The sequence below is a fragment of the Lycorma delicatula genome, chromosome 7, assembly GCF_047948215.1.
Source record: "Lycorma delicatula isolate Av1 chromosome 7, ASM4794821v1, whole genome shotgun sequence".
NCBI classification, from domain to species: Eukaryota; Metazoa; Arthropoda; class Insecta; order Hemiptera; family Fulgoridae; genus Lycorma; species Lycorma delicatula.
The window spans coordinates 59,394,007-59,421,087 of record NC_134461.1 but is presented as its reverse complement, the minus strand read 5'-3'; the positions used below and the strand labels follow the sequence as shown (position 1 = coordinate 59,421,087).

General features: G+C 29.5%; 2 protein-coding genes across 3 annotated transcripts in view; both read left to right on the top strand.

Annotated features, from left to right (window-relative positions):
- Window positions 1-8,268, top strand: part of LOC142328294 (uncharacterized) — a 66,102-nt gene extending 57,834 nt beyond the window's left edge. The window contains exons 20-23 of the mRNA XM_075372000.1: window positions 1,042-1,142; window positions 1,922-2,159; window positions 5,686-5,865; window positions 7,858-8,268. Coding sequence (XP_075228115.1) covers window positions 1,042-1,142; window positions 1,922-2,159; window positions 5,686-5,865; window positions 7,858-8,015 — 677 coding nt within the window. The 3' untranslated portion in view covers window positions 8,016-8,268. The remainder of the gene's footprint in view (window positions 1-1,041; window positions 1,143-1,921; window positions 2,160-5,685; window positions 5,866-7,857) is intronic.
- A 7,536-nt stretch (window positions 8,269-15,804) lies between these two features.
- LOC142327538 (cytochrome P450 4C1-like) overlaps window positions 15,805-27,081 on the top strand; it is a 29,995-nt gene continuing 18,718 nt past the window's right edge. Inside the window, exons 1-3 of one of the 2 annotated variants that reach the window (XM_075370680.1) lie at window positions 15,805-15,902; window positions 22,320-22,523; window positions 26,731-26,837. In XM_075370680.1, coding sequence (XP_075226795.1) covers window positions 15,884-15,902; window positions 22,320-22,523; window positions 26,731-26,837 — 330 coding nt within the window. In that variant the 5' untranslated portion in view covers window positions 15,805-15,883. The remainder of the gene's footprint in view (window positions 15,903-22,319; window positions 22,524-26,730; window positions 26,838-27,081) is intronic. The other variant, XM_075370681.1, reaches the window with a different exon arrangement.

The following is a 27,081-nucleotide window of genomic DNA, read 5'->3' as shown; positions in this document are numbered from 1 at the left end:
TATGTCTGACTTTCTATAACGTATATTAAGGTAGAATATATCTGTTGGCTAATTATTAACAGAAAAATTCGATTACTACTTTCATAGAAGTTAGAGTAGTTTCAAATTATGTTAACAAAGTTAAAAATATAAAAATGAGCTAACAAAATACAAAACAGGAGCTTAAAATGCTAACTATACGTTGAAAAATGATTAAATCCTTAAATTAAAATTTAAAATTTTTTTCAAAACTAGTGGGTGATAGAAAGATTCTTAGTTTTATTCATTTTCAACATCAAAATACAGATTAAATAATACATTACATTTTACAAAAAAAAATTAATTATATTAGTGTTATTTAATAGAAAAATAGTACGATTATTTTCTTAGAGGAAGTTATACTTGTTTCTCTGATAAACAAGTAATGGAAAAAATATTATGTTAATATATCTTTGATGGGAATTGAAGATTTTTTTACGGGTAAATTTTGGTGAAAAACATTTACTTTTTCTCAAGAAAAAGATACGTGGTTTCGATAATATTTGAAAAATGTTTTCTAATACTTATTTTTCCATCCAACAAAATTATTTTCTTTCACTCTACGAATCATACGATTTTGGTACTATTCAAAACATGTTCACAGTTTACAGTTTTTGTGTTATAAAATATTAATTCCTCTTTTGTTGTTTATGTATCTTACAGTTTAAAAATACTTGCAAAATGCAGGCAGACAAGCTATAATCTACTAGAAAAATGAATTATGTTTTCTTAGGTTCTTAAGATAATTAATGTATTTTGCAGACACAATTCCTTGATCTAGTAAGAGATAAAATGAATAAAATCTATTATTACTTTAAAATCATCACTTAACAGAGCGGGAATTAAGTAGAAATATAATTTCAATGTTTCTGGAAGAGAGTTGAGAAACTATTTTAAATACTTAAATTTAAGTTTGTTAATAAGTGGATATTGATTTTATCATTTTATCGTAATAAAATTAAAATATATAAAAAAATAAGTAGTTTTATTAATAATTAATTTTTTTTGTAATCTTTTTTACAGTTGAAGAAAAGAAACGAGTTTTTCTTGATGCAATTCTAGATCACTTCAAAGATCTATCTGATGATCAGTTAGTTATTAAAATTACAGATATGTTTGTTGCTGTAAGTACAAAATATTTAATATTTCTCTTAAATGCAAAATGTTTACACAATTATAAGTTAGCAAATCTGTTGATAACAATAATAACTAATTATTATTTTCATGTAGTCATCATATAACAATTTTGATTTCCTTAGAAAAAGCTACACTATATATGATGTCCCCGAAAATTTTATGATATAGGCAAGGCCTATTTCTTTTAATTTAAGTCGTTAAGCCAATCTGAAATTTGGCGTTCTTTCTAATATTTGAATATTTTATTATAAATTGGTCGTAATAATATTAAAGGATCTTGTAGTAAAATATTAATCTAAAATGTCCTTATAATCTCGAATTGATGGTTTATATACAATCAGACATGATGGGTATTGCGTATATATGTAGTATTAAATCATTTTCCTAATAAAATCAGTCATGAAAAGCTGAGGTTTTGTCCTTAATCTTTCTTTTCTTTTTCCTGTTTAGCCTCCGGTAACTACCGTTTAGATAATTCTTCAGAGGATAAATGAGTGTAAATGAAGTGTAGTCTTGTAAATTCTCAGTTCGACCATTCCTGAAATATGTGGTTAATTGAAACCCAACCACCAAAGAACACCGGTATCCACGATCTAGTATTCAAATCCATGTAAAAATAACTGGCTTTACTAGGACTTGAACGCTGTAACTCTCGACTTCCAAATCAGCTGATTTGGGAAGACGCGTTAACCACTAGACAACCCGGTGGGTTTTTTGTCCTTAATTTGTAATTTTAAAACTTCACATTTGTTAAACCTTATTTCAGGGAACTGACACGACAGCAGTAGCAGTAAGTTACGCTTTGATGATTCTGGGAATATACAAAGATAAACAAGAAGTGGTGTACAAAGAAATAGTAGATGCTCTAGGTGAAAGCAATGAAGATATAACGTACATTGATCTTCCTAAGTTACGATATTTGGAAATGGTTCTTAAAGAGGTTTTGCGCCATTATACAATTCAATTAATTGTTCGTAGACTTGAAAAAGATACTTATATAGATGGTGAGTTTTAGTATGCATTTATTTACATATTGTACTTTAAGATCAAGCTTTAATGTGACATTTCACGTGCGCGATGATATAAGCATAATTATATTCATCCCAATTAAAAAATATTCAATTCTTCTGTTTTCTTATTCTCAAGGCTTACAGTTTAAGTTTTCTGTGCATTTACATTTTTATTCACTTACTTTATTTCATTACTTGTGAATAATAATTTCAAAAAATAATAATATATTGTTTATATTTATCATCAAACAGATAAAGTAAATAATTAACTTTTCGTTCTTTACACTTTTTAAAAAGAATTTCTGAGTTCTTTTTGATTACCATTGCGCTAGCATAAAGGCGAAAAAAACAGTAAACCGCATCACTTAAAATTCTGCTACATAATAATAATAATAATATTAATAATGGAAACGTTTTGGGCAAACCATGTTTTGGAAAACATAGAATATATTCTTTTGTGTAAACGGTAACTTATGGATTTGTAGAATTGACTTCATTTTTATAAAAAAGCTTTTCTGCTTATCCAGCAAAATATGTTTTATAAAAATATCCACAAAAATCTTAGAAGCATTTTTTTTTAAATTAATTTCTTTTCTCTGTAAAAAAAACATGCAACATTGATATCAATTATTAATTAGAAAAAAGAATTTTAGTAAGATATGAGGATGGATAAAACTATTTCGTTTAGAATAGTCGTTATCCATGTATGTATTCTATTACAAAGATTCATAAATCCAGGAAGCAACTTGAAATTATTTTATTGCAATCATTGTTGAGTAAATTTTCATTTTTCCTATTATTTTTCTAAGATCTGCATTAAAGTCATGCATTTTTTAATTGTAATCAGCGAGTAGTTTAAAAATAACATGGATGTTATTTACCTCGTTTTTTACACGCTCCTATGTAAAACAGACGATTTTTTTCTTTAATTTTTACCGATTTTCTTTCCCTTTTCAGAAAATTCTTTGTGAATTTAAATTGAGATCTTCGTTTTATTCCTCATTTTCCTTAAGGTTTTAAAATAACAAAAAAATTTGCATAAGGTTTCTAATTTAATGTTCTATTTTTTGTCGCGGATTGTTTCAACATAAATATAAATAATTACTGTTACCAGTTCATTCTTACATATGTCTATATTCATTCTTTTTTATCATTCACTAACGCTTCATAAAATGATTTTCAATTGGTATTCAATAGACAGTTTTACGACTTTTCGAGAAGGTCGGGGTAAAAATTAATTTTCTATACATTTTGATGTATAAGGTGTACGAAAATACCAATCACTTAAACTGAAGTTTCCGTATACATTTTTACATACAATTCTATTTATAGGTTTATGTATTAAATTTTTTGACCCAAAAAACTCATTTCAGTAAAATTTTAATGTGCTGTAGAAATGTATCTGAAGTTGTGCACGTGAAAATTTGATGAAGATTGATCAATTCTTTCGGGGCAAGTTAAAAGCAGTGTTCGCTATCATACTGCACGATGGTACGTTAATGTTTCTTTATTTGTGGAATCTATTTTTAGTTGTGTTGAAAGCTGATAGAATATAGAAGTAAGTTTATGTTTGGGCAGCATTTATTAGGTCTTATAATATCGTAATTATGGTTTACTTTTTTTTATTCAGTAGCTTAGCTTAAAAGTAATATTGTAAATTTATTTTATTAGATTGAATCAAGTACGCTATTAGTTATTAATTAAATTAAATATTATTTGCATAGATTTAGATTAATTTAATTTTTGATGTTTATGGTTTTCTCATTTGTGTTAATTTAAAACAAAATTATGATTGAGGCCGATTGCATTCATTCCTTATCAGAAAAAAAGCCATCTTCCTCTTTCCTTCGATGCTTTCTCAACTTAAATATTTTATTGTGCTTCATTTTCTCCTTTTAAAGTTTTAAAGCTCTCAATAGTTATTTTCAGCTGCACTTGACATCATTGTGTACATGATTTACTTTTGTAATATTTAAATTTTCTGTTAATAATTATGAAGTCCAAAATGTCGTCTGCAATATAAATGAGGTCAAACAATTTTTTTTCTATTACATTTTCTTTTGTTCTCATAACAACTGAACCTGTATAAAGAATATCAAACTACAGTTGGGTCTTTATTTTTGAGTTGTTTATATTCACTCAACAGCAGTTAAATATTTTTAAATAATACATATATTGAAGGAAAAATTTGAGATCAACTTATTTGCCACCTTCCTACACGCATTTTACAGTAAAATAAATGATTTTTTTTTGTTAAACGCTAAAATTTTAATTTTTGTCAATGTTTTTACAACTTCAAACAATAATTTCGAAGTAATTAACTTCCTACTTTCCAAGATACAAATTTTATTATTTTTAGGATTTTCTGTTCATGTATTTTTTATATTTCGGTAAGTATAATTTTAAAAATTTTATTATTTTTCAATATGATAGGGAAAATATATTTACTCAGAGAAAAATAATAGATTTTTGGGTTTCCATCTGCTAAGACACACATTTTTAAAAATATATTTAAACTGGATAGTAATTATATAATAAGTTGAACGTGCAGAAATTGTTGCCTTAGGGTAAAAAATGTTCTACTTGATATTCTTTTGTAACAAGTTATGGAGTTGATTTCAGCTAAAATATCGTAAAAGATGTCATTTAAAAAGTCGTAATTACAATTTTTACTTTTACCGTTTAGAAGATGAAAAAGTTACCTAAATCTTTTAATCAATTTTTCACGGATTTAATCAACATAAACATCAATAATCACGGTTGGAAATTCTATCATATTTATGTTTAACTTTTATTTATTTTTTCTCTGATTGAATACCGCTTCAAGAAATAATAATTCCCATAAGCGATTTGTCAACAACGACATCACTTTAATCGAGTCTTCAACCCACCCAATCCAGTCAAACTAGAAGTCGATTTAATTGTTTTCTTTGCATTAATGTATATTTATTTATTTATAAAAGAAGAGGGACGTTCCAATTATTTATCAACTTCTAGCTTCTTAAATGAGTGAATACTGAGCAAATTGATCCATTTTTGCTCCAAAACGTTTTTCTTTTGTTTTTATCTGAAGTTGTGCATGTGAAAATTTGATGAAGATTGATCATTTCGTTCGGAGCAAGTTAAAAGCAGTGTTCGCTATGATACTGCACAATGGTACGTTAATCTTTCTTTATTTGCGGAATCTATTTTTATCAATATTAATAAAATTATTAACATTTCCATGAAAGGGGTGACAAGGCCGTTGTCGGGACATTCATTCATTACGCATGACAAGATTAAACATTATTCCTTTAATAATTCATAATTTACGTCTAATTCTAAAAGAAGAATACTAGAAAATGGATCTATTATTGAAATATACTTAGATCTATTATTCTTGCATACTAATGAGTAGTGTAAATAAAGACAGAATTATTATAAAAATGCATTTCCTTTTGTTAAAACTGAACTATCTTATTTATTTATTTTATTTTTTTACCAAGAACAGTGAATTAATTTATAGAGTTTATTGTTTTAGATAATATTCAACTTCCAGCTGGGACATCAGCAATTATTTGTATTTACGGAGTACATAGAGATCGTAGATTTTGGAAACATCCAGACGATTTCTACCCTGAACACTTTCTACCAGAAGAGATTGAAAAAAGACCGAAGTACAGTTATATTCCGTTCAGCATGGGTCCTAGAAATTGTCCCGGTAATTATAAAAGTATATTTTACTGTTAGTAATATTATATTCCATTATTTTTTATTTGTCGTTTGCGACATCAGATTGTCTAATTAATAGAATAGAATTTTTCTTGATATATCTATTGGACGGATATATCTATATCTACGATTTTTGTTTTGCGTATTTCATTTATACACTTCAAAGATATTCTTTGAAAAAATATTTACGAATATTATATAACAAAATGCAAGACAACTAGAAATGTCCGTATTTAATTTAATTATATTTTTAATGTATATTTTTTTTTTAAATCACCACTGCTCTTGTTACTGTTAGGTTTTGAAGCGATCATGTGTAAGAGTTCAGAACTCTAAGATTTTTTTATTCATACATTTTACCAGATGAAATTTGTAATTTATGCTATAAATATGTATATGCAATAAATAAAATAAAATAATAATTGTTTTTAGAGCGATTTCTTAAAGAAAAATTAGGATTATCTCGGTTGTCATAGCATACTCACTGACGCAAGGAAAATAAAATCTAAAAAAATATTTAAAAAAATAATAAATGAAGATAAATTATACAATATCTACTCAAAAATGATTTCTAGCTAATATAAGCAATGATAATAAAATGATTTTTAAAGAGGATCTATGTTTCATCAAGAAGAACTTATTTTGTATGATTATATAAAGCCACCCACCTGGTTGGTCTAATGGTGAACTCGTCATCGCTAACTAGATGATTTCGAAATCGAGAGTTCTAAGGTCCAAATTCTAGTAAAGACAGATGGTGGATATCGGTGTTCTTTGGTGGTTGGTTTTCAATTAAGCACACATCTCTGGAATGGTTGATTTAAGACTGTACAAGACAACATTTCATTTACATTCATACATGTCATCCTCATCCATCGTCTAATACCTTACGGTGGTTCTGGAGGCTAAAAAAAAAGAAAGGTATAATTAAACTGAATATGTATTCGGTGGATTAATACCGAAATTAAACTCACGCACATACACACTCTCTCACTCACTACATATATATATATATATATATATATATATATAATAAACAAAAAATTTAAATAAGATTTTTTAAATAAATATTATATTCATTTAATTATTTTTATTTGTATTAAAATATTTAATAATTTTTAATTATCTCCGACGTTAAGAATAAAATGAATGTGGATTCGAAGTATTATATGAACCTCTTTTTGTATAAAAAGGTAGAAAGAAGCACACGTTTGAAAACGTGAAGAATTATCCACTTAATATACTTTTAGAAAGAGTTCTGGAGAAATGAGGGATGTAGTAAAAGAAGTTTATTGTAATAGCGTATTTAATATATTTTGAATTTACAATATTTTTGTTTAGAACTTGAACGAATTCATACTTGCATTACAATCTCGCAATTCAGTTACCTATTTGTATTGTCATCCTTTCCCACTTCCATGTTTTTTTCGTTCTTTTATTTTGGGGCACATATGTTCTGTTCCTATTGTAATTTATTTTGCTGCATATGATAAGTACCCCGCATAGTACATACAAAAACAGGATATGAAAATCATATGCATGCTAGTAAATAGAATATTTGGTATTAAACTCCATTTGGTTTCATAATCAAATATTGAAATTTCGTTAACAAAGAAAGCTTTTGAAATGTATGTGGTAGAATTCAGGACATATATCAGTTGGATCGCAGAATGTGAAAATAGCAAAGGATATTAAATTGCGCAAAACTTTTACGAAAGCTCAATTTAAGAAATTAATACATGTTGCTACCACTTTAAGAAAACTAGTGAAATGTCAAAAAAAAAAATTCTCTTATTCTTTTTTTATTGACATTAAGTGTGGATAATTTTTATGATTGAAAGGACGTATCTCTGACCAAGAGACATTAGATGAATAACCTAGGAAGTCGAACAACTTCAACATTTTTTCAGTCATTAAATGTAAGTATGAAGATAATATTTTTTTAGATTAAAAAGGTGTGATGCAATTATGTTTGTTTCAGGATATGCGTTTGCAATGATGTCAATGAAAATTGTAATTGCAACTGTAATAAAAAACTACAAAATTCATTCAGATGTCGATCTGAAAAAACTACAATTCAACAATACTTTTATGATGGACTCTAAAAACGGTTACCCTGTTCAGATTTCAAGGAGATAGAAGAATTCTTTATAATTTGTAACCAGGGCTATATCAGTACCAGTTTACTAAGACAATAAAATTTTTTTATCAATTTTAAATCTAAAAATTATTATTAATATTATTTGAATTTTATCAATAAAATTCAAATTAAATGTAAGAAAAACAGGGTAAGGTTTATAAATATTTGTTAAACAAGATAAAAAAATACTGACTTATTTATTTTAGTATGTATGTTTATTTCCAGTTAATTATATATTAATAACATTTTTCATTCATTGTTTTAATTTTGAACATACATATTTTAACTTTCCTCCTCAAAAAACCAATCTTACACAACATTCATCACCACCAGGTTTTTCGATAAGCAGCAAATATTTTTAAATCGTCTTCAACTATTAACTACATTTGCACAAATTAATATTGCTATAAAAACTATATCAATCTAAGAAACAACCCTTAAAATCCAATTTTACAATATGCCTGGCAACGTCAAAAGTGAAATTATATAGCCTTCTAAAGATTAATTAATATTTTGCTTTTAAACCTGATATACATGGACAATATACTCGTGTATTACACAATAATTTTTAAAAGACTGCTTGAAATTTTTTTTTTCACCAATCCTGCTTCTTATACCAAATTTTGCGGAGTAGTTTATACTTAAGAATGTACAAGAATGTGTAATTATATTTGCATAATAAATATATAGCAATAATAACCGATAATGCAATAGTAAGAATATTTTTTTAAGTTTTTTTGAGCTAATTTGATTGTACACTCGTACCTAATAACATTACATTTGCTGGAAACTAAAAATAAAAATTAAATTATTTACAGAAAAATATTTTAATTAATGAAATCTATGTTAATAAAAATATTCCACGGGAGGAAAAGTGAATGAAAATATAATATTAAAATTAATAAAATTCCTTATCTCAACCAGAGCGTAAAATATGCAAATTCTATCATCATAAAAAAAAACTGTATTCATTGTAATTTTATTCCTTTAAAGAAATACAATTAATTTTTTTCTCCAATGACAAATATAAATCATTTGGTTAAAATTCAATATATTTATATATATTATATTTTTCAGGTGTATTTACATATTTACATTTCTTCTGCGACTTTGACAAGTAATCCAGTTTTACAAATAATTTCACATCTGATTTTTATACCTATAACACAGTAGTCAACATGAAAGCAATGTAAAACCATCATTCCCTTTGAAATCAAGCTCCTTTTCTACACTCACTTTAAGATTATCTGGGATCTAATTTAGGATTTAAATAAACATGTCTTTGTTATATTATAACTTTCTAATTAAATGTCCTAACTAGTTTGTCAGTAAAATATCCTGAAATTTCTTTAATAAAAAAAGATAATTTAATTATTTGAGGATTTTCCAGAAAAATTAACTGGATCAATAATCGATTAATGCTTAGGATTATAGCTTACAGTATCAAAGAAGAAAAAATCTGAAGGGAATAATACATAATACATTTATTTTCCTTATAAGTTTCGTTTGGTAATTGTCATGAACCAGGATATGATAAATCGCCATATTATTTCGGCACCAATACAGTCTTATACAGAGGAAGTTACATTTCATAGGTAATTTCAAGTACACCACGATTTTAGATTGGGTGGAGTGCGAAATAAGAAAACAGCACAACAGTTCGTAACATTTAAATCGACATAAATGTTACTTTCGTTGACTTTGTTTTGTTTACTATTACTATTAGGACTAATGAGAACTTTTGAGTTCGAGATTTTTTAGAGGGTTGAAAATTTGGTCATTATCAACCTTTGTAAGGAGGTTACCTACAAAGTATAAATCATTTTTAGAGGAGATAGTAATATTTCGGCTATGAACAAAGTATATAAGATGTGTCCGAGGACGCTTTCCTTAGGACCATTTGAATTACATTACACAGATTAGATAATCATCATAATTAAATTATATGCACTAAACTTCAAGATACAGTTTTAGAACACATAGAAGAAATGGTGTAGCAGAAGATTAAATTCTTAATACCACTACTATTTCTTGGTAATTATAATCGAAATAAAATTATTGTTTATAATGATTACGATTTCATTAGAAAAAAATTAACTTCTAAAATTTAAAAAAATATTTTATTGTTACTTTTTTACAATGTTTTTGTTATCTTTTTACCTTTTCAGAAATATTAGCCGGTGAAGGGTAGCGTCTAGCTAGGTGAAAAAATAATAAATGTTACTGTTTATAGTACACAATAAAATTTACTATACAGTTGTAACTTCAATTTTTTCCGCTAGATTGTAGCGGTTCATTCGAAATAATAAAGTGATCACAAAAAAATCTGATTTGGACACCACATGATTTCCTTGTTCCTCTGTTAAATTAGATATACATATTTCTTTTAAATGAAAAGTACATAAAATTTTATTTCATTAAGAACTTTTGATATTTTTCATTTCTATTATTATTATTGAATTATTTTAATTTTCTTTTTTTACAATCAGTGGTTAATAATTATTAATAAATTAATATATTTAAATTAAAAAAAAGTTAAAAAAGAAAGAAGGAGATGAAGTCGGATTCGAACCGATGTGCCTTCCCCTTGTAAGATCAAAATATTTCATTTTCAGTTAAGAAAAGTCCAAAATCCAAATTTTTTTGATTTTGGTTTTTTTTGTTTACTTTTGATCTAGCGGATTGCAGTCAAATAGGGAGGTGCACAACTAGATGTTACATCAGTCCTAAATCCAAAATGACAATATCCTACGGCTAATCGTTTTTGAATTATGCGAGATACATACGCACAGACGTACTTAAAGACGTCACGCCGAAATCAAAATGGATTCAGGTATAGTCAAAATAGATATTTCCGTTGAAATCTGAAAGCCAATATTTTTCGCAATCATAATACTCCTTTACTTCGTACAAGGAAGTAAAAAGTTTTAAAAAATGTTGATGTCAAGAAATTTATTCTGGAAGATGATTCATCCATCTGGAAGATGGATGAATCTGCTTGGTCATTATAAAATAGGAATTGAAAAACACAACTTCTCGAAAATAAAAATGAAAATTAAAATAAAACCTTGAAAAATAATAATAATAATCTTTATTTTCTTTGAAAGAATAATGATAACAAAAATAAAAGTATAAAACTTTTAGAGTCATCGATTCCACCCAGAATCACAGACCAATCAATTAAAAAAAACTCTCTACATCTTCTATTGACAACAGCCAATCATAAATTGATGGTGAAAACCTTTAGAGTCTTCTATGGATTTAAATTCCCTTGGTAAGTGATTAAAGATATTTGGACCTAAGTATGAATAAAAACGTTTAAATAACTCAATTCTTGGCCTAGGAGGAACTACTCTATCCGCTTGCCGCAAAGGTCTCGTAACCAAAGTAGTAAGGATCTTTGAGGTTAGTAATATGAACATTCCAGGATAGTCTACTGTCCAAAGTAATGCCCAAGTATTTCACACATGTAGCATGTGGAATGTCCTCCCATGAACTACTGGTAGTTCATGGGAGGACATTCTCACCTTACATCTCAACGAGTGATATTTAATACATCCAACATTTTCTGCTACACTTTGCAAAATGATGTTCATATCTTATTTACATTTAATGAAATTCCATTCCTCACAAGCCACCATCTTATAATCGTCAGGTCAACCTCCACATCATTTTTAATTCCAGACTGAGAGGGTGACACGTAACAAAGTACTGTATCATTTGCAAAGGTGGTTATGTGCCCTCGAAAAGGGCCTCAACATTAATCATTAATATATACAAGAAACAGCACCGGTACAAGTACAGATCCTTGGGATAAAATAACAGAATAAGTGGTGACTAGTCTCTGGGGGTTGGGCATATAATCTTGCTCCCAGGCTTGTGGTCATGTAAACAATGAAATTATATTTGCGTTAATAATAAAAAAAATAATATAATTAACTCCACCGATTGAAGTCATATCTGGTTAGAAATGTAGTCCTGGTACCTGCCGGTTGAAACACATCAGAAAAGGATGTTCTTCCTGCTTTCTGCCCCTAGTGAGCGCGGATGTCTGATATTTTAACTGAGGTAGAATGTGATTCATGAGTCTTGAATCAATAATAGTCAACAGAGAGGGTAAGTGTTTAAAGATGAATATTTTCTAATAACTGTATTTCATCAGGGGTGTCGTCTCAGCTTTCATCTGGAGGTCCCGGGTTTGAATCCCGGTCAGGTATGGAATTTTCCAGAAGCTCCAGATTTCAACTTTAATAAAAACGATAACCGAAACAATAGATGCCTTCATCTCAAAAAAAAAAATAAATAATAATTTGATTTTATTTCAATTTAGAGCAACATAACGTCTACATGCAGCAAATAAAAATATATATATACTAGCGGACCCGCCAGAGTTGTCCTGACGTGGCATTGTGGTGTAATAAAAGCACAACACATAAATAAGTAACTTAATTAAGTTAAAATTAGCAGGAATGTGTTCTAAATTTCATTAAAATGATTATTAGTATGATATTATCAGTTTGTAATTGTATTATTGTAATGGGTTTATTGATTAATTATGTGTAGTATGGTTAATATTTATTTTCACTAAATGTTGAGATGTCTGATGAAAATTGAATTAAAAAATTGAAATGTCGTAAAATTAATAATTAGTGTAATTAATAAATTGTCATCCATATTACTGATAATTTTCACTTAAGATCATTCTAAAAAAAGTACCTCCTACATTTTTTTTTTGTTTAATAATTTTGAGGTTCTATAATCATGCTTAATTAATCAATTAATATAAAAATTAAAGCACTGTAAAAAAGCAAAGTAGTTAAACTTTCAGTAGAAATTTTTATCATTTTTCTCATTCTTTATTTTAACATCTATTTTACCAAATTTTAGATAATTGTAAATTAAAAACAATTTTAGAAAATTTTTATAAAATTAATCAGCTACAAAAATTATAATTTCAATTTTTTAAATATACATTAAACAATAATCATTATAAGTAACTTTTATTTTTATTTTATAAATGTTATAATTTATTTTACGAACTTACATTTTTATTTTCAAAGAGCCGTTCAATATTCATGAGTTTCATAGAATCAAATGACAACTGTCAATTTAAATTTGTAGGTTAAGTTGATTGTTACTGAATGCTCGTTTATACATCATTAAAATTCATGAAAAATCATGTAAAATACTCACTTCAATACTGCACCTTACAAATTTGCATGATGTATATTTTTTAATTACACTTTAAAACCTTATTTCAATAAATAATAATATAATATAATATTCTCAATAAACGCGCAATTCTAGCAGACTCGGCAATGACGATGACTTATAAAATTAATAATAAAAATAAAATAAAACAGAATTAAGCATGGAACTTTATTCTTGAGTTAAGGATTAAGTATAAATAAATCATTTGTTTTTTTTTTACTTGTTTTATTAAATTACATTTTAATCGTACTTCATACTGGAAAAAATGTCTTTAACACTGATGAAATTTAAAAAAGGCAGAACTTATATGACTAATAATGTATTGCCATAAAAATATGTTGTTTAATGTGGTTTTGAAAAATCTAAAAAAAACATTCCTTAAAGAATATATTTTATCATTGATTTAAATCAGTAACCCCAATAATTTTTCAGTGGCAAAATTCAGTCGTAGAAGAAATACTGTATGCCTCTCTTTATAATAGCCATTATTGCACTATTCCAAAATTTATAACACAAGCATTGGTGGTGTAACTTATTTCTCACTCGTGCTTTGATGGCTACCATAGACTAGTTGCATAATGTGCTATAATAATACATATGTTAATAACAGTGATACAAAAAAAAAAAAAAATTTTAATGTTTCTCTAAGTGTGATGATACAATTTTTGAATTGCTTTTTGTCTACATTACAGATCTGTAAATACAATTTTATCTATCGCCCTTTCGTTTTAAATAAATTACGCTTCAAAAAAAGTAAAGGGAATATATAGTACAATTTTGCATGGCCACACCTGTGCTAGAATGGTTTCGCTGATGCTTTTATTTTATAAATAGCCTCAGGCACATCCCGAACTAATAGCCAACAGTAATCGGCTAGCATGTTACTAATCCATTTCCCTTTATAGCAGCTTTCCATCACCGAAATGTCTTGCTGGAAACGTTCACCATGGTCTTCACTTACTTCTCCGAGGTTGTTCACTTACTTCTACAGATCGGTGGAGTTAAAAAATCTAGATGTGAGTAGAGGTAATGTATTATTACATCCCATAGCTCTGTATGAAGTGAGAAGTTGATTAACAATATCGTGGTAATTGTCAGACTTTTGTTTGCCGAGAAAAATTTTGCAAATATGTTTAAATGAAGCACAAGCTACACTTTTAACATTGAGTTAAATATATCATCTTTGACCAATTCTCTTATTTGAGGACGAACTAATATTCCTTCTTTAATTTTTCCTTCACTTACATTGGGAAATTTCTGCCTGATGTACAAAAATCCGGGACTATCCTTCTACATTGCTTTTACAAAACTTTTCATTAGTCATAGCTTGATATGGTGAGGGGGTAAAAATATTTTTTTGGGGTTCAACTACGGTCCTTGAATAATATTTTTCCCATTTGGAGTTATGCTGTCTCGCTTCTTCCACTTTTTTGTAACATAATAATTACCCCTAGCTCGGCTGTCCTATTCGAAAAGAAAACACATGCATTTAGTAGAGCCTAACTTCATGCCTTACAAAATAGCTATAATTTTCAAATCACCAAATATGTTCCAGTTATGTTTTATATAATTTATTTTTTCAACAACGACGTCTTTCATCATATCGTACGCTTCTTTCAAATTAATACTATAAGGGATTGGTGTCGAAGAATATTTTTTACCATTGTGTAGTAGAACCACTTTTAAACTATACTTGGACGAATCTATGAAAAGACGCCAGTCCTCAGTTCACCTGAGTGCAACTTCACCTGAGTGCAACATAAGCTCATAAATATTTGTGCAATAAATTAAATTATTTTGATCAATAAAGTACTGAGAAATTTCTTTTAGTCGGCTTCGAATGCCCGAAATATTTGTATTTTTTGAAGTAAATTCCAATCTTACAGTCTTGATCCTAACAGTTCATTTTGATTTTTTGATAAATTTTAATCCCTAACCAAGTCATTTAATTCACCTTGTGAAATAAGATGTGGCTTATTGGAAGATAATTCAAAATCAAAATCATTGTTGTCTTCTTCAGTATTGCCTGATTGTTCATCGCTGCTTTCGAAACATACATACACATGTGGCTCAGGAACTAGAAAAATTTCACTGTGAAGTACAGGCCTGATTGCAGATTGCAATTAAGAATTTTTTTACAGTGAATTTAGATTTTTTAGAAATTCCAGACTTGTTAACAAAGTAACAATCGGTTACATGATCCTTTGGTTCACGCCAAACCATAGATACATTTGTTATAATATGTGACTATCATATGATATTATTCCTTGTCTATTATTGTTTATTTGTAGCTTAAAATTATGATAACAAATCGCATGTTAGGAATTAAAAATTATGTTTATCAGTGTTAATTAACTTACAGTTAATTATGTTATTAACTTATATTTTCATACAATTACCATGTATTTAAATAAAATTATCTTAAACAACCTTTTTTTTATTTAAATTTGTATAATTCTATTAAAATTCATGGAAACCTTATTAAATGACGATGATTCAGCCCCAGTTAACATTTGTCGTGTTTAAATATTGTGAAGGTCATTACACAGTCGTAACTAATTTTTGCAATTACGTAGATGTCAAGAGAACATAGCAGTTCTTGTTCTACTGACTTCGGAGATAGATAAATAGATCTACATTATTGCCCTGTGTAAATATGGATCTAAACATGACAAGTAAGTGTAATATCAGAAATGACTGATATAATTCAATATGTTCAACGAAAAAAGTATAATGAAGAATCTAAAATTATTTATTTTATAATTTTCAGCTTTATTTATTTAAAATGGTGATTTATGGATTAGAGTTGATTATTTGTTTTAAACTAAATTTAAAAAATTTTGTGAACAGTAATAAATTTATAGCTTGGCTAAGAAAAAACCACGATAAACTCAAATGGAAAGTTTAGCTTAAAAAAAAAAAATAAAGATTTTAGTGCATACAATCTTGATCATACATACTTTTATTAATTAATTTTCATAATTTTCATCAAGCTTATTTGTCTAAAATTAAACCTAATTAAATTTTATAAAGCTTCTGTAAAATATAATTTTGCATTCTTCTTACATACATCTGTACGATGGGATACATGTATTTCAGTTATTTTCTTAGTAAAGATCGCTTTCGTAAGGTAAAGATTTTCATTCAGAATGAGCTTCTGTAAAAAAATTTTTTTTTTCTTTCCAGTTTTTACGCGCATATAATCAGTAAGATATATAAGATATTCATGTACATTTTTTGTTTTTTATTTATCCCCTACTCCTTTGGTTTGGACATACAATTAAGTAAAGCTTGACACAGTTCAGTGTCCATTTACTTCAACGAGCTTCTCCACGTACCAGCAACATTTTTAGTATAGCAGGTCTGCCCCCAGGTCGAATCATATTCTTGCCATCCTCTAATCCTCATGGGGGGTAATCGAGCCCGACTATGTCGTTCCTTCTCCAGGAACTAGGATTCGTCTTTACAAACGGTCGAGAAGGGTAACCGGGCCCGACAATGTCGTCCCACCCGATGGCCAAGTTTCGATCTTAAATTTTCCCTCTCCAAATCACGCCCGGAGTCACCAGCCCTTCATTGGAACCGGCGCACCTGAGCATGCCGGAACTCGTGGCGGGACTATCCGCCCATCTATTAATAACCCCTTCACCTGGCTTCCACGTCTTTGCTACTTAAATATTTGCCGCAAATACCTCAATGAGCCTACCAGTTTTCTGCAGTTGCTAGCATATACCAGGTGTTCTTGATCAAAGCCTGTTATGCCAGCGAATGACCGTTGCTCAATCCACTCGGCACAGTAAGATAGGGTTTGTTCAGCTGTGTCATCAAAATTGCAGTACATGTAATGGGGAGACTTCCCCTGCCCAATTCGATGTAAATATACCTCAAAGTAACCATGCGCTGTAACTCTATCGAGGCAGCCTACTTCCTGGCTTTCGAAAGGAAGACCGGGCGAAAATCTTTCCACCATGTCAGAAATGTCGGAAATGTCTCATTTACAAGGCCAAAATTGGCAACAAATATTTCCCAAATCAAAGTCCTGAGGAGGCCTTTATATACCGCGGCGGGAATCCCGTCAGGTCCGGGGCTTTTCTTATGGTTTTATATAAGGATAGCCTTAGACATTTGTATCGGTGAATCTACCTCTATCTCTATCTATATCCTCGGTGATGTCCTGCTCTGAACAGTGAATATCTTAATTATCTTCGCGGCCACTTGATCTTCGGTGAGAACGAGCAGTCGTCTCCCAAGATGCTTCTTAAATATTTGATTGGCTCGCCCCCACGGATTTCTTTTAAATCCTCGCAGAGTGCTCTCCTACAGTTGTTCTTGGCTTACTTAATCTGATAGTTTAAGGTTCGTCGGTTTTCAAGATATATATGTGCTGCGGGTTGGTATGCGACACCACCGTTTAGCCGACGTCGTTGCATGCGCCGCCTACTACGTTATGCGCCGCACTCCAACAGCGTTATCCCTCAGCGTTGTGGTGTACTGCTCTGCCTTCGCTGCATCTTTAATGCGAGCAAATAACTCTTCATTCCTTCCTCGGCGAAAGAAGAGGACATCAGTAGATTCCTCCTTTTTTATTGAGGTTTTCATTGTACGTAGTAAGTCCGCGTAGAACTTCCCTACTGTTCGCACTACTGTAGTGCGGCTGTCATCCATCGGAATTGTAAAGAACTTGACAGCAGCCCCTCCAGGCCACTGCTGACTCAGTGTCGAATCGATACTGAATCAGTGCAGTCAATATACACTGCGTATATTTATACTGCGCATCCTATACAATATTATTTTCTTAGACAGAAAATGCATAAAGTACAAGGGCTATCAGATTTCCTAAAGATTATATTCTTTAGTTTCAGTTTAAAAACCTTCCGTCTGGTTTCTGAAAATGTTTTGCGTACTACTTTTTATTAATTTTTCCATTATTAATTCCTTTAAATTCCCTAACATTACCTTATAAATTAACTTATTATTTTCATTTGTATTTGCACTGTTTCATGTTATAATTTAGTTACACTGGAAAATCACTACATAAATAATATTATTAAAATATCTTTTCTGAATCCGGAAATTACTTTTTTTGCTCCGATTCATGTACAATTTGAACTTATACGTCATTCAATCTTTCGAACTCTTGACATAGCAAAGTTCAGCTTTCAATGGCCAAACCGATTTGGGAACATAAATACCTACTTTTTCCACTGTTTTACCATGCGATTTTCTGTCTGTCATTGCAAATGCAAGTTTACAGGAAACTTTTGCTCTTTAGTATGAAAAGAAGTTTTATTTGTTGGTAGGTGAAAAATCAATTTGGGGACTGAAAATCTTTTCACTTGACGACGAACTGGTTAATACTTCCACAATTTATCTTATTTTTTTAGTTCTTTGTGACTACTAATCTTGTATCATTGTACAGAAATCGTACTGTAATAATATTTTACAATATGATGATGGCATTTACTCTACCATTTAGCATTTTCTCAATCATTAGAAGCAATGGAGTCGGAACATAAGTATGTGGTTGCTGCTCCTTCTAAAAAATTTAGAACATCCTCATTTTAGTTGTGTACATCTCAAATTTTAGGAAATGGATGGCTTTCTTAACAATTGCATAACAATCTGAAACTTTTACCTTATCTCCAATTATTTGTTGACCTGTATATCCCTCAAATAAAATACGTGAAATTATATTTATAACAATTCCTATGGGAAATCATCAGTTATTTCATGGTCAGCAATGCCACGCTCTAACAGCCACTTGCTGAAAGTGGGATAAACCGAACAAGCAATATTTTAAATCCTAATATTTGTAATTTTTTCCTTACTTGGTAGAATTTAATGTTCACTTCAATTGTTTTTGTTTTACCACCATGTCTGATAGCACTAAGAGTTTGGCTAAAATAACCTCCAAATACAATTACCTTACCCTCATAAGGAGCAATTACATCATCACAAATTATAGCTTTTCTTGATCTAGTTAACTCTGCCTCAAAAGAGTCCTTACTACCTGAAGTGGACGATTAGACAAATAGTTATGTACTACAGCCTGCAGGGCAACGGGAATATTGAGACGTTCCAACTGACAGAGGACAGAACTCCAACACAAGGCAGGAAATGCTGCCAGTATGTCTATAAAAATTACCAAAACTTATTTACAGTCGGCGTTTTCCATCTCGGCAAGAACAATTAAGATCAAATCCTCGGTGCCAACCACTTTCATGAAGATATACTGGCCTCGATTTAGTTCACCTCAATGCTTTGCCAGAGCCGTTCCACTACCAGCCTTTCAAGCAACTTGCCGATTACGGGCAAGAGGCTGATGGGTCGATAACTGCCGACCTCACTATGATCCTTTCCTTAGACAGCATGTGTAGTGGCATTGGCCAGTAATATGATTTTGCAAGCTGCCGGGAGATGCGCTGCATTTCACGCATAGAGTCTTGCCATAACATAAGTCTGACTTCCTTCTTGGCATGAACATACTCATTACTGACCACTGACCCTCAGTGCGCACGTCATCAACTATAATCTCCAAGGGAGAAGATACCCTGGTATCTTCTCTTAACAGACGTAACTCTTACGCGCAGCACACTAAGGTCAGAGGACCATTACTTTTTCTCTGGTTTCCGCCTATGATTAATAGACGGCTTCCCGGAATCAGCGGTCATGACGGCTCCAAATACTCTCCGATCAACGAACTGATCACTACTTTAGTGTCCATCCGTTGGCTGAGGTTGCCGTAGGATCCTATTGCAGCCAGACTTGAAGGCCCGGCCAAATTGTTCAGCCATCAATTCCACCTCCTCCCTTTGCTCCATGCGCCATTCCAAACCCTGCAAGGCAGCAGCGCACTCGCGCCATAGCCTCTTTGGATCCAGGAAAATTAGGTTATAGCGACCCGAATTTGGAGCTCTTAGACCGTCCCCGTAAACGATCTGATAGGTTATAAGCCTTTGATCGCTTACACTGGCCTTGGGCCAGACCGGCCAACTACTTGTACTTCGTAGCAGGTCGCCCGGTACCAAAGCGACGTCGACGTAACTTTCCCTCAGTTTGCAAGAGAAAGTTAGCGTTTGTTTTGCATCATTAATCAAGTAGAGTTTGCTGGTTCAACGAACTGTTCGAGACCAGCTCCTCTGGGGCCTGTGACTGGTGAGCCCCAGGCAGAAGTCTTGGCGTTAGCATTCACAGCAAACAGCACCCTGGTTCCCGGGATACCGTCCTGAATCCTGCCCAAATTCACCACCGTGTCATCGATACTCCATCCAAGTTGGAAGTATCCCAACACTACCCCTAGTATCCCTAGTATCGAGCTTACCCCTAGTGATCCACACGATAGTGTGTTGTAAGTAATAATAAAAATTAGATCTAAATTTATCCCAAATCTTAGTATTAATAATCAGATTCCATGAAATTCACTTGGTTGTTTTATTATAAATAAAATTAAAAGACTTTTATAAAAAGTATCTTGAGATTAATGGGTTTATGGGTAGTAAGTATTATGAGCTTCAAAACCTGTAATACTAATGGAAAATTCGGAGCTAACGAATAAATAAATATCTATATTTCATGGTAGGCACATTTCTTGATACTACGCATTTATATCTATTTATTTTTGTGATTTTTTCACACAAATCAATATTAGCTAATAATTGAAATCATAAGATTTTATTAATTATTTTATTTTTTTTTTTTTGATTTGAGCTTCTACAAGTAAGAAAAATTTAGAATAAGCAAATATTTGCATAAAACAAGTCATGAATCTATGTCATGACAATGATAAGATTATGAATATTGAAACAACTTATTGTATATGCAACTATATTGGAAAATGTTGTTCAATTATTGTTTTTTTTGTTTCCTTCTTTTAACAATTGACTCGTATATTACATTAAATTTTCATTCATATAACAGATTATACTCTTATTATAATCAAAAGTAGTTCTATAAAATTAAAGGACATTTATATTTATGGAATGATGATTAATATGATGAATTACTATCAAACCTTTTGTTAACGAAATTAAAATTATCAAACATCTGAGAATTAAGCAGTTATGATTAAAGGAAATATAATATCGTGATCGCAATTATTCATTACGTAACAAAAAATTTATCCAAACAATCTAAAAATTTATTTTTGCTTTTGTTTACCAATATATTTTGAAACAACTAATTTTTTGAAGTTTTAGTCTCATAGGAATAATATTTGGAAGTCCTATGTATGAGTAAATTTTTTTTTTGAAACGCAGTATGTTTTATAAGTGGGTTTTTCAACTCTTAATGCTATATTAATGTTATTAAACTTATAAAGAGAAAGAATTAATTTTTTATTATATGCCACAAATATTTTCATTATATTCTTATTTTAAAATTAAAGTGTATTTTAATACTTCATATGAGATATAAAGTATATTCGGTCAAATAGGGGAGAAGCAGCTTGTTATTTTGTGAATATTGTCCACAAATGTTTTATCTACATGTGAACTAAAGATGCCTTTGTTTCGGAAGTTTTCACTTTTTTAAATCACATAAAATCTTGTTTTAAAATTTATTCATGTAATTTGTTCCTTCTTCCAAATGGAAATAATCTGATTCTGAGAATTCTGACTGAATATTATACTTTCAAACTGAAGTAATTATGTAACAATCGGTAACATTTTTAATTTTAATAAAATATTTCCTAACCTTCTCATATGTTATCAAATTTTTATTTAATTTTAAAATTTCAACTTAGTTATTTCCGTGTGGTTATTTTCTTTAATCATTAAATTTATTCATGGTGCTGATAATTAGAATATATTTATATCCTATAATTGATAATTTATCTTTAATATCAATTAGATTCGAATGTGAAACAAATTATTAATTTAAACTAATAATAAACATACTACGAACAAATTGTTTAACTGCAAAAAAATGTATTAAATGTAATATTAATTTTTATTGTTAAATTAATTTATATTTACTTTTCTTTTACAGAAAATTGATTGTTTTAATCCGTTAGTTTCTCCTTTCTACCCCGAAGACTATCTTCGAAATTAAATTTTTGTACTATTTTTTAATTGATTTTTTAAACTATTTTATAGTGGCGTGGATGTCAATTGTCAGAGAAGATTTAGGAATACCATGGTGTAAAATTTTATTGGCTATTATGGCACCTCTAGCTACGTCATTAGTCTGTCAATACTGGAAAATAATTAGAATAGAAAGAACTATTAAAAAGATCCCGGGTCCTCCGATATGGCCTATCATTGGAAATGCTCATTTATATTTTGGTCTCGATACACGTCGTAAGTAAGAAACTAATAACCTATCTATAAGTATTTAATACGTTTAATTTATTCATAGATTTTTGTTTCCTGGCATTAAAAAAAATCAACGTTATGCAATGAAAATAAAAATGTGTAATTAAAACACCTAATAATCATTTTTTTAAATTATAAATTTGACCTACCGTTATGTTCTACGTACACTGTTTAAAATTAACATGAATGAAAAATTGTAGTCCATAATTTTTCCTTTATACTTGATAAACATTTCAGTAAGAAAGGTAACCTGTGCTTTCTGCAAGCTAAGTAGAAAGAGCAATAACATTTACTAAATTAGTTGTTTGCAGAATTATACCAATAATATATGTTAATAATACGATGTTCAATGTATTTCTGGTTTTCCATTCCTTACGGTAATGGCATATGCTTCATGAAAAATATTTTTTACACAAATTGATGAATTAGTTTTTCTAGTGGAAAACTGTATTTCCATGAATTTCTGTAGAAATAAATAGTACCTTACAATGGTTAATGAAATCTGCTAATTCATATCTCTCAGCGATTAATAAAAAAAAAATTATACCTTACTTCTTGGTAGTTTTTAAAAAATAAAAATTGATATTGGAACCATTTTTAAATATCATTTTCCAACAAACGGCTGATAAAGCATATTAGAAAACATTTTATTGGACTTACTGTTTTTAATGGAAAATTCACGAGTCATGGCTACTTGAACGATGTAAATGTGATTTAGCACAACACTGAGAGGTTGTCTCTCTATGGATTTGAACACGTATTATTTTCTAATATGAAGGATCACCAGCGCATTTTAATAACTCTGTTACTCGTTATCTGAATTGAAAATTTCTCAAGAAATGAATTGATCGAGGTAGATCAAAGGCTTCGATGGTACGCTTGAAGTAAATCCTCTCGATTGAATTTTGTTGAAACATATAAATCGATGATCCATAGTTAAAAAAAATTTACCAAAACTGTTTCTTGGAGACAAAAAAATGAATATCTGAAAGACAACTTACATCTTTAAAGTTACTTTGTTGTTAAAAGATAATAATGTTACTTCAATTTTTAGTGTTTTTCTGTTATATATACAACAAATATATATGAATAAATAATGTATCAATTTTATAAACAATGGTACAAAAATTGTCAACCCACAGGTAAACACAGCGTATATTATCACATTTCCCGACTGTTATACTGGACAACCTTACATTTATCCATAAACATTTATTTAACAACTGTTAAATAGAACTCATTACAAATGGATAAGTTAGTTTTTCTACTGGAAAACTGTATTTCCATGAACTTCTGTAGAAATCAATAGTACCTTGCAATGGTTAATGAACTTTGCTACTTCATTTGTGTCAGCGATTAATAAATAAAGAATTATATCTTATCTCTTGGTACTTTTTAGGAAATAAAAATTTATATTGAAACCAATTTTAAACATCATTTTTCAACCAATGGCAGATAAAGTATATTAAACAAAATTATATTATTTTCAATCGAAAACATGCGAGTCATTATTACTTGAACGTTGTAAATATGAGTTAGCATAACTCTAAGGACTAGAACATGTATTATTTTCTAATATGAAGGATCACCGTGCATTTCAATAATGCTTTTATCTATTATCTCAATAGAAAATTTCTCAATAAATCAATTGATCGAGGTAGACTAAAGGCTTGGATAGTACGCCTGAAATAAATCCCCCCGATTGATATTTGTTGGAACATATAAATCGAGTTAAAAATTTACCCACATTGGTTCATTCTTGGGGACAACAAAATGAATATCTGAAAGACAACTTACATCTTTAAAGTTAATTTGTTGTTAAAATATAATAATGTTACTTCAATTTTTATAGTTTTTCAGTTATATGTGCAACAAATACACTAAATAATTAATGTATAAATTTTATAAACAATGGCACAAAACTTTTACAATCACACACAAAAACACAGTACATATTTTCTGTTCAACTGAGCAACCAAACATTCATCCAAAGAATTTATTTAATAAATATTAAATATAACTTAAATAAAAAAAATTTTACGGTGTATATTCTGATTGTTTGTATCATATAAAATTTGATAGTATTAAATTTTTTAAAAATGTAGTATATTTATAAACAGAGTGTACCATGAAGTTCTCTCGGGATTTTCAAAACCTTTTCGATTTGTGAAAAGAATGTAAAAAATCGTACGAACATTTGTCCTAAAATGTTTCATTTGCGAGTTATGGGTAGTGAAATATTTTACTAGAATTTCAGCTACTCCGGTGAAATGAGGTCGTACTGAAATTTGTAGGACGTTAATTAAAAAAAGCAATTTGTCATTTCTTATAGTTTTTATCCAAACAATTGAATAAAAAATGTTGCAGAACCTTATCTGCAGTAATTTCTGAGAATTCTGGAGTAAAAACCAATAAATTGGGAGAAAAACCATGCTTTTTATTTTTGGCGTACAATAGTTTTTTTAAAAGGATAATAACTACATAAAACTTCTCAAGAAAATTTGTAGAGCAAGTAATTCTGAACAAAATAATGTAAGATAAGTTGAATAAAACAAAGATAATTTTGAAAATTTCGAATTTTATTTAGAATCAGTACACTAAACCAAAATGCATTATACGTATCAATTTATAATAAATTTTCCAAAATGACCCCCTCATTTTCAACATATTTCGTGGTACGCTTCTGTAGTGCTGTTATTGTTGTTTTCAATTCTTCAGGACTGTCCTTATGTTACTGAACCGCATCCATATTACGGACAATTGTTTCTTCATGAGAATGTATTTTCTTTTTTATATAATATTTTTCATCCAATCCCAGAAGCAAAGATTTTAGGTGGTTGATCAGGCGATCTATGTGGGTAGGAATGTAGACCTCTATGACCAATCCATTTCTCAGGAAAATGATGGTTTAAGTGACTGGAAACGACACAAGAGGCGTGTGAAATTCCGCATTTTGGACTTACGCAATCTCTTTTCTGGAACAAATATTTCTTTCGTAAACAAAAACCAAATTTGGTTTTTGTTTATGTTAAATAAGTACTTTTCTGACAAATGTAGTATAGTAGTGTTTCTAAATAAAATTCAAATTTTTGAAACATTGTTCCTCAACTTATCGTAACTAATTTTTTTCAGAAATAAATTCTCTAACATTTTGTTTAAAATTCTTATATGTTTATTTCCCATTTAACAAAATTATACTTCTAACCTAAGAAACAGGGTTTCTACCTCAGTTTTCTGGATTTCACCTCAAATTTCTCAAAAAGTATTGCAGATGTTTTTAGGTTTTGAGACATATCTAATTCGATTTTTTAATTCAAGGACAATAAGAAATCAGTAATTTGGCCCCTTAAGTAACGTCCTATAAATTTTAAACGCCTCATTTCACCGGCGTAGCTGAAAAAAGAGCGAAAGTTTCGGTAGCCGTAACTCGCAAATGAAGCATTTCATGAATTTATTCCATTACTTTCACAGAGAGGAAAGGGTATAAAAATCTCGGGAAAACATCTTGATACACTCTCTCTCACTCGCTCTCTCTCGCTCCCCCCCTCTAACTCTCTCTTTCTCTCTTTCTCTCTCTCTTTCTGTGTGTATATATATATATATATATATATGTGTGTGTGTGTGTGTGTGTGTGTGTGTGTGTGTGTGTGTGTGTGTGTGTGTGTATATCCTTTTTTTAAATAAATTTGTACATATTTAAAAATTACGGAAAACCCTAATTTTAATTACGCAAACAACCGGCATTTTTCTCTTCCCATCCAGTACGCTTTATTTTATATGTTTATTTCTTTAAAAATACAGAATTATTTTAATGCTAAAGTTAATCAATACTAGCTTTCGGTAATAAAAATAAAAAGATGTTCAATCCCTTAAAAATTAATATTTTAAGCACATTAAATAAGAAGCGATAAAGTGTTTATGTTAAACTGTAAGGCAGTGATAAGAAATATTTAACAACTGTCTAGCATAAAAATCTGGGTGCTTGTACTTGCAATTTAATTATAAATATAATTAAAAAAGAATAAAATATTCGGTGTAAATGAATAATTTCAGGATTCATGAATGTATGGATAAAGTTACATAATTTTAAATACAAAAATTTTTTTGAGATTTAGTTTCAAATTGATGTTAATTAAATATGAACATAATTAGTAAACATATCTTCCATTTTTGTTATTTATTTGTTTTTCAGAATTAATTCATAGATCAATGCAATTAGTTGAAGAATATGGAAGTTCATTTCGTTTGTGGTTAGGTCCACAATTGATGGTATTTTTGGCAGAACCAAGATATATTGAGGTATGGATTTAACTGAAATAAATAAAATTTCATTACTTTTTTATAAGTATTACGTAAGTAGTGGTTTATTGGCACTAAAAGTTATTGGTAAACGACTTGAATTCAATTGTATTAAATATGGTTGATTATATTTGTTCAGTTATATATTATTTAAACCTTTAAAAAAGTTAAAATATAAACTTAGAGTAAAGTATTTTTTCTTCTATATGAATGAAACGAAATCTACAAAATCGGCCCACCATGT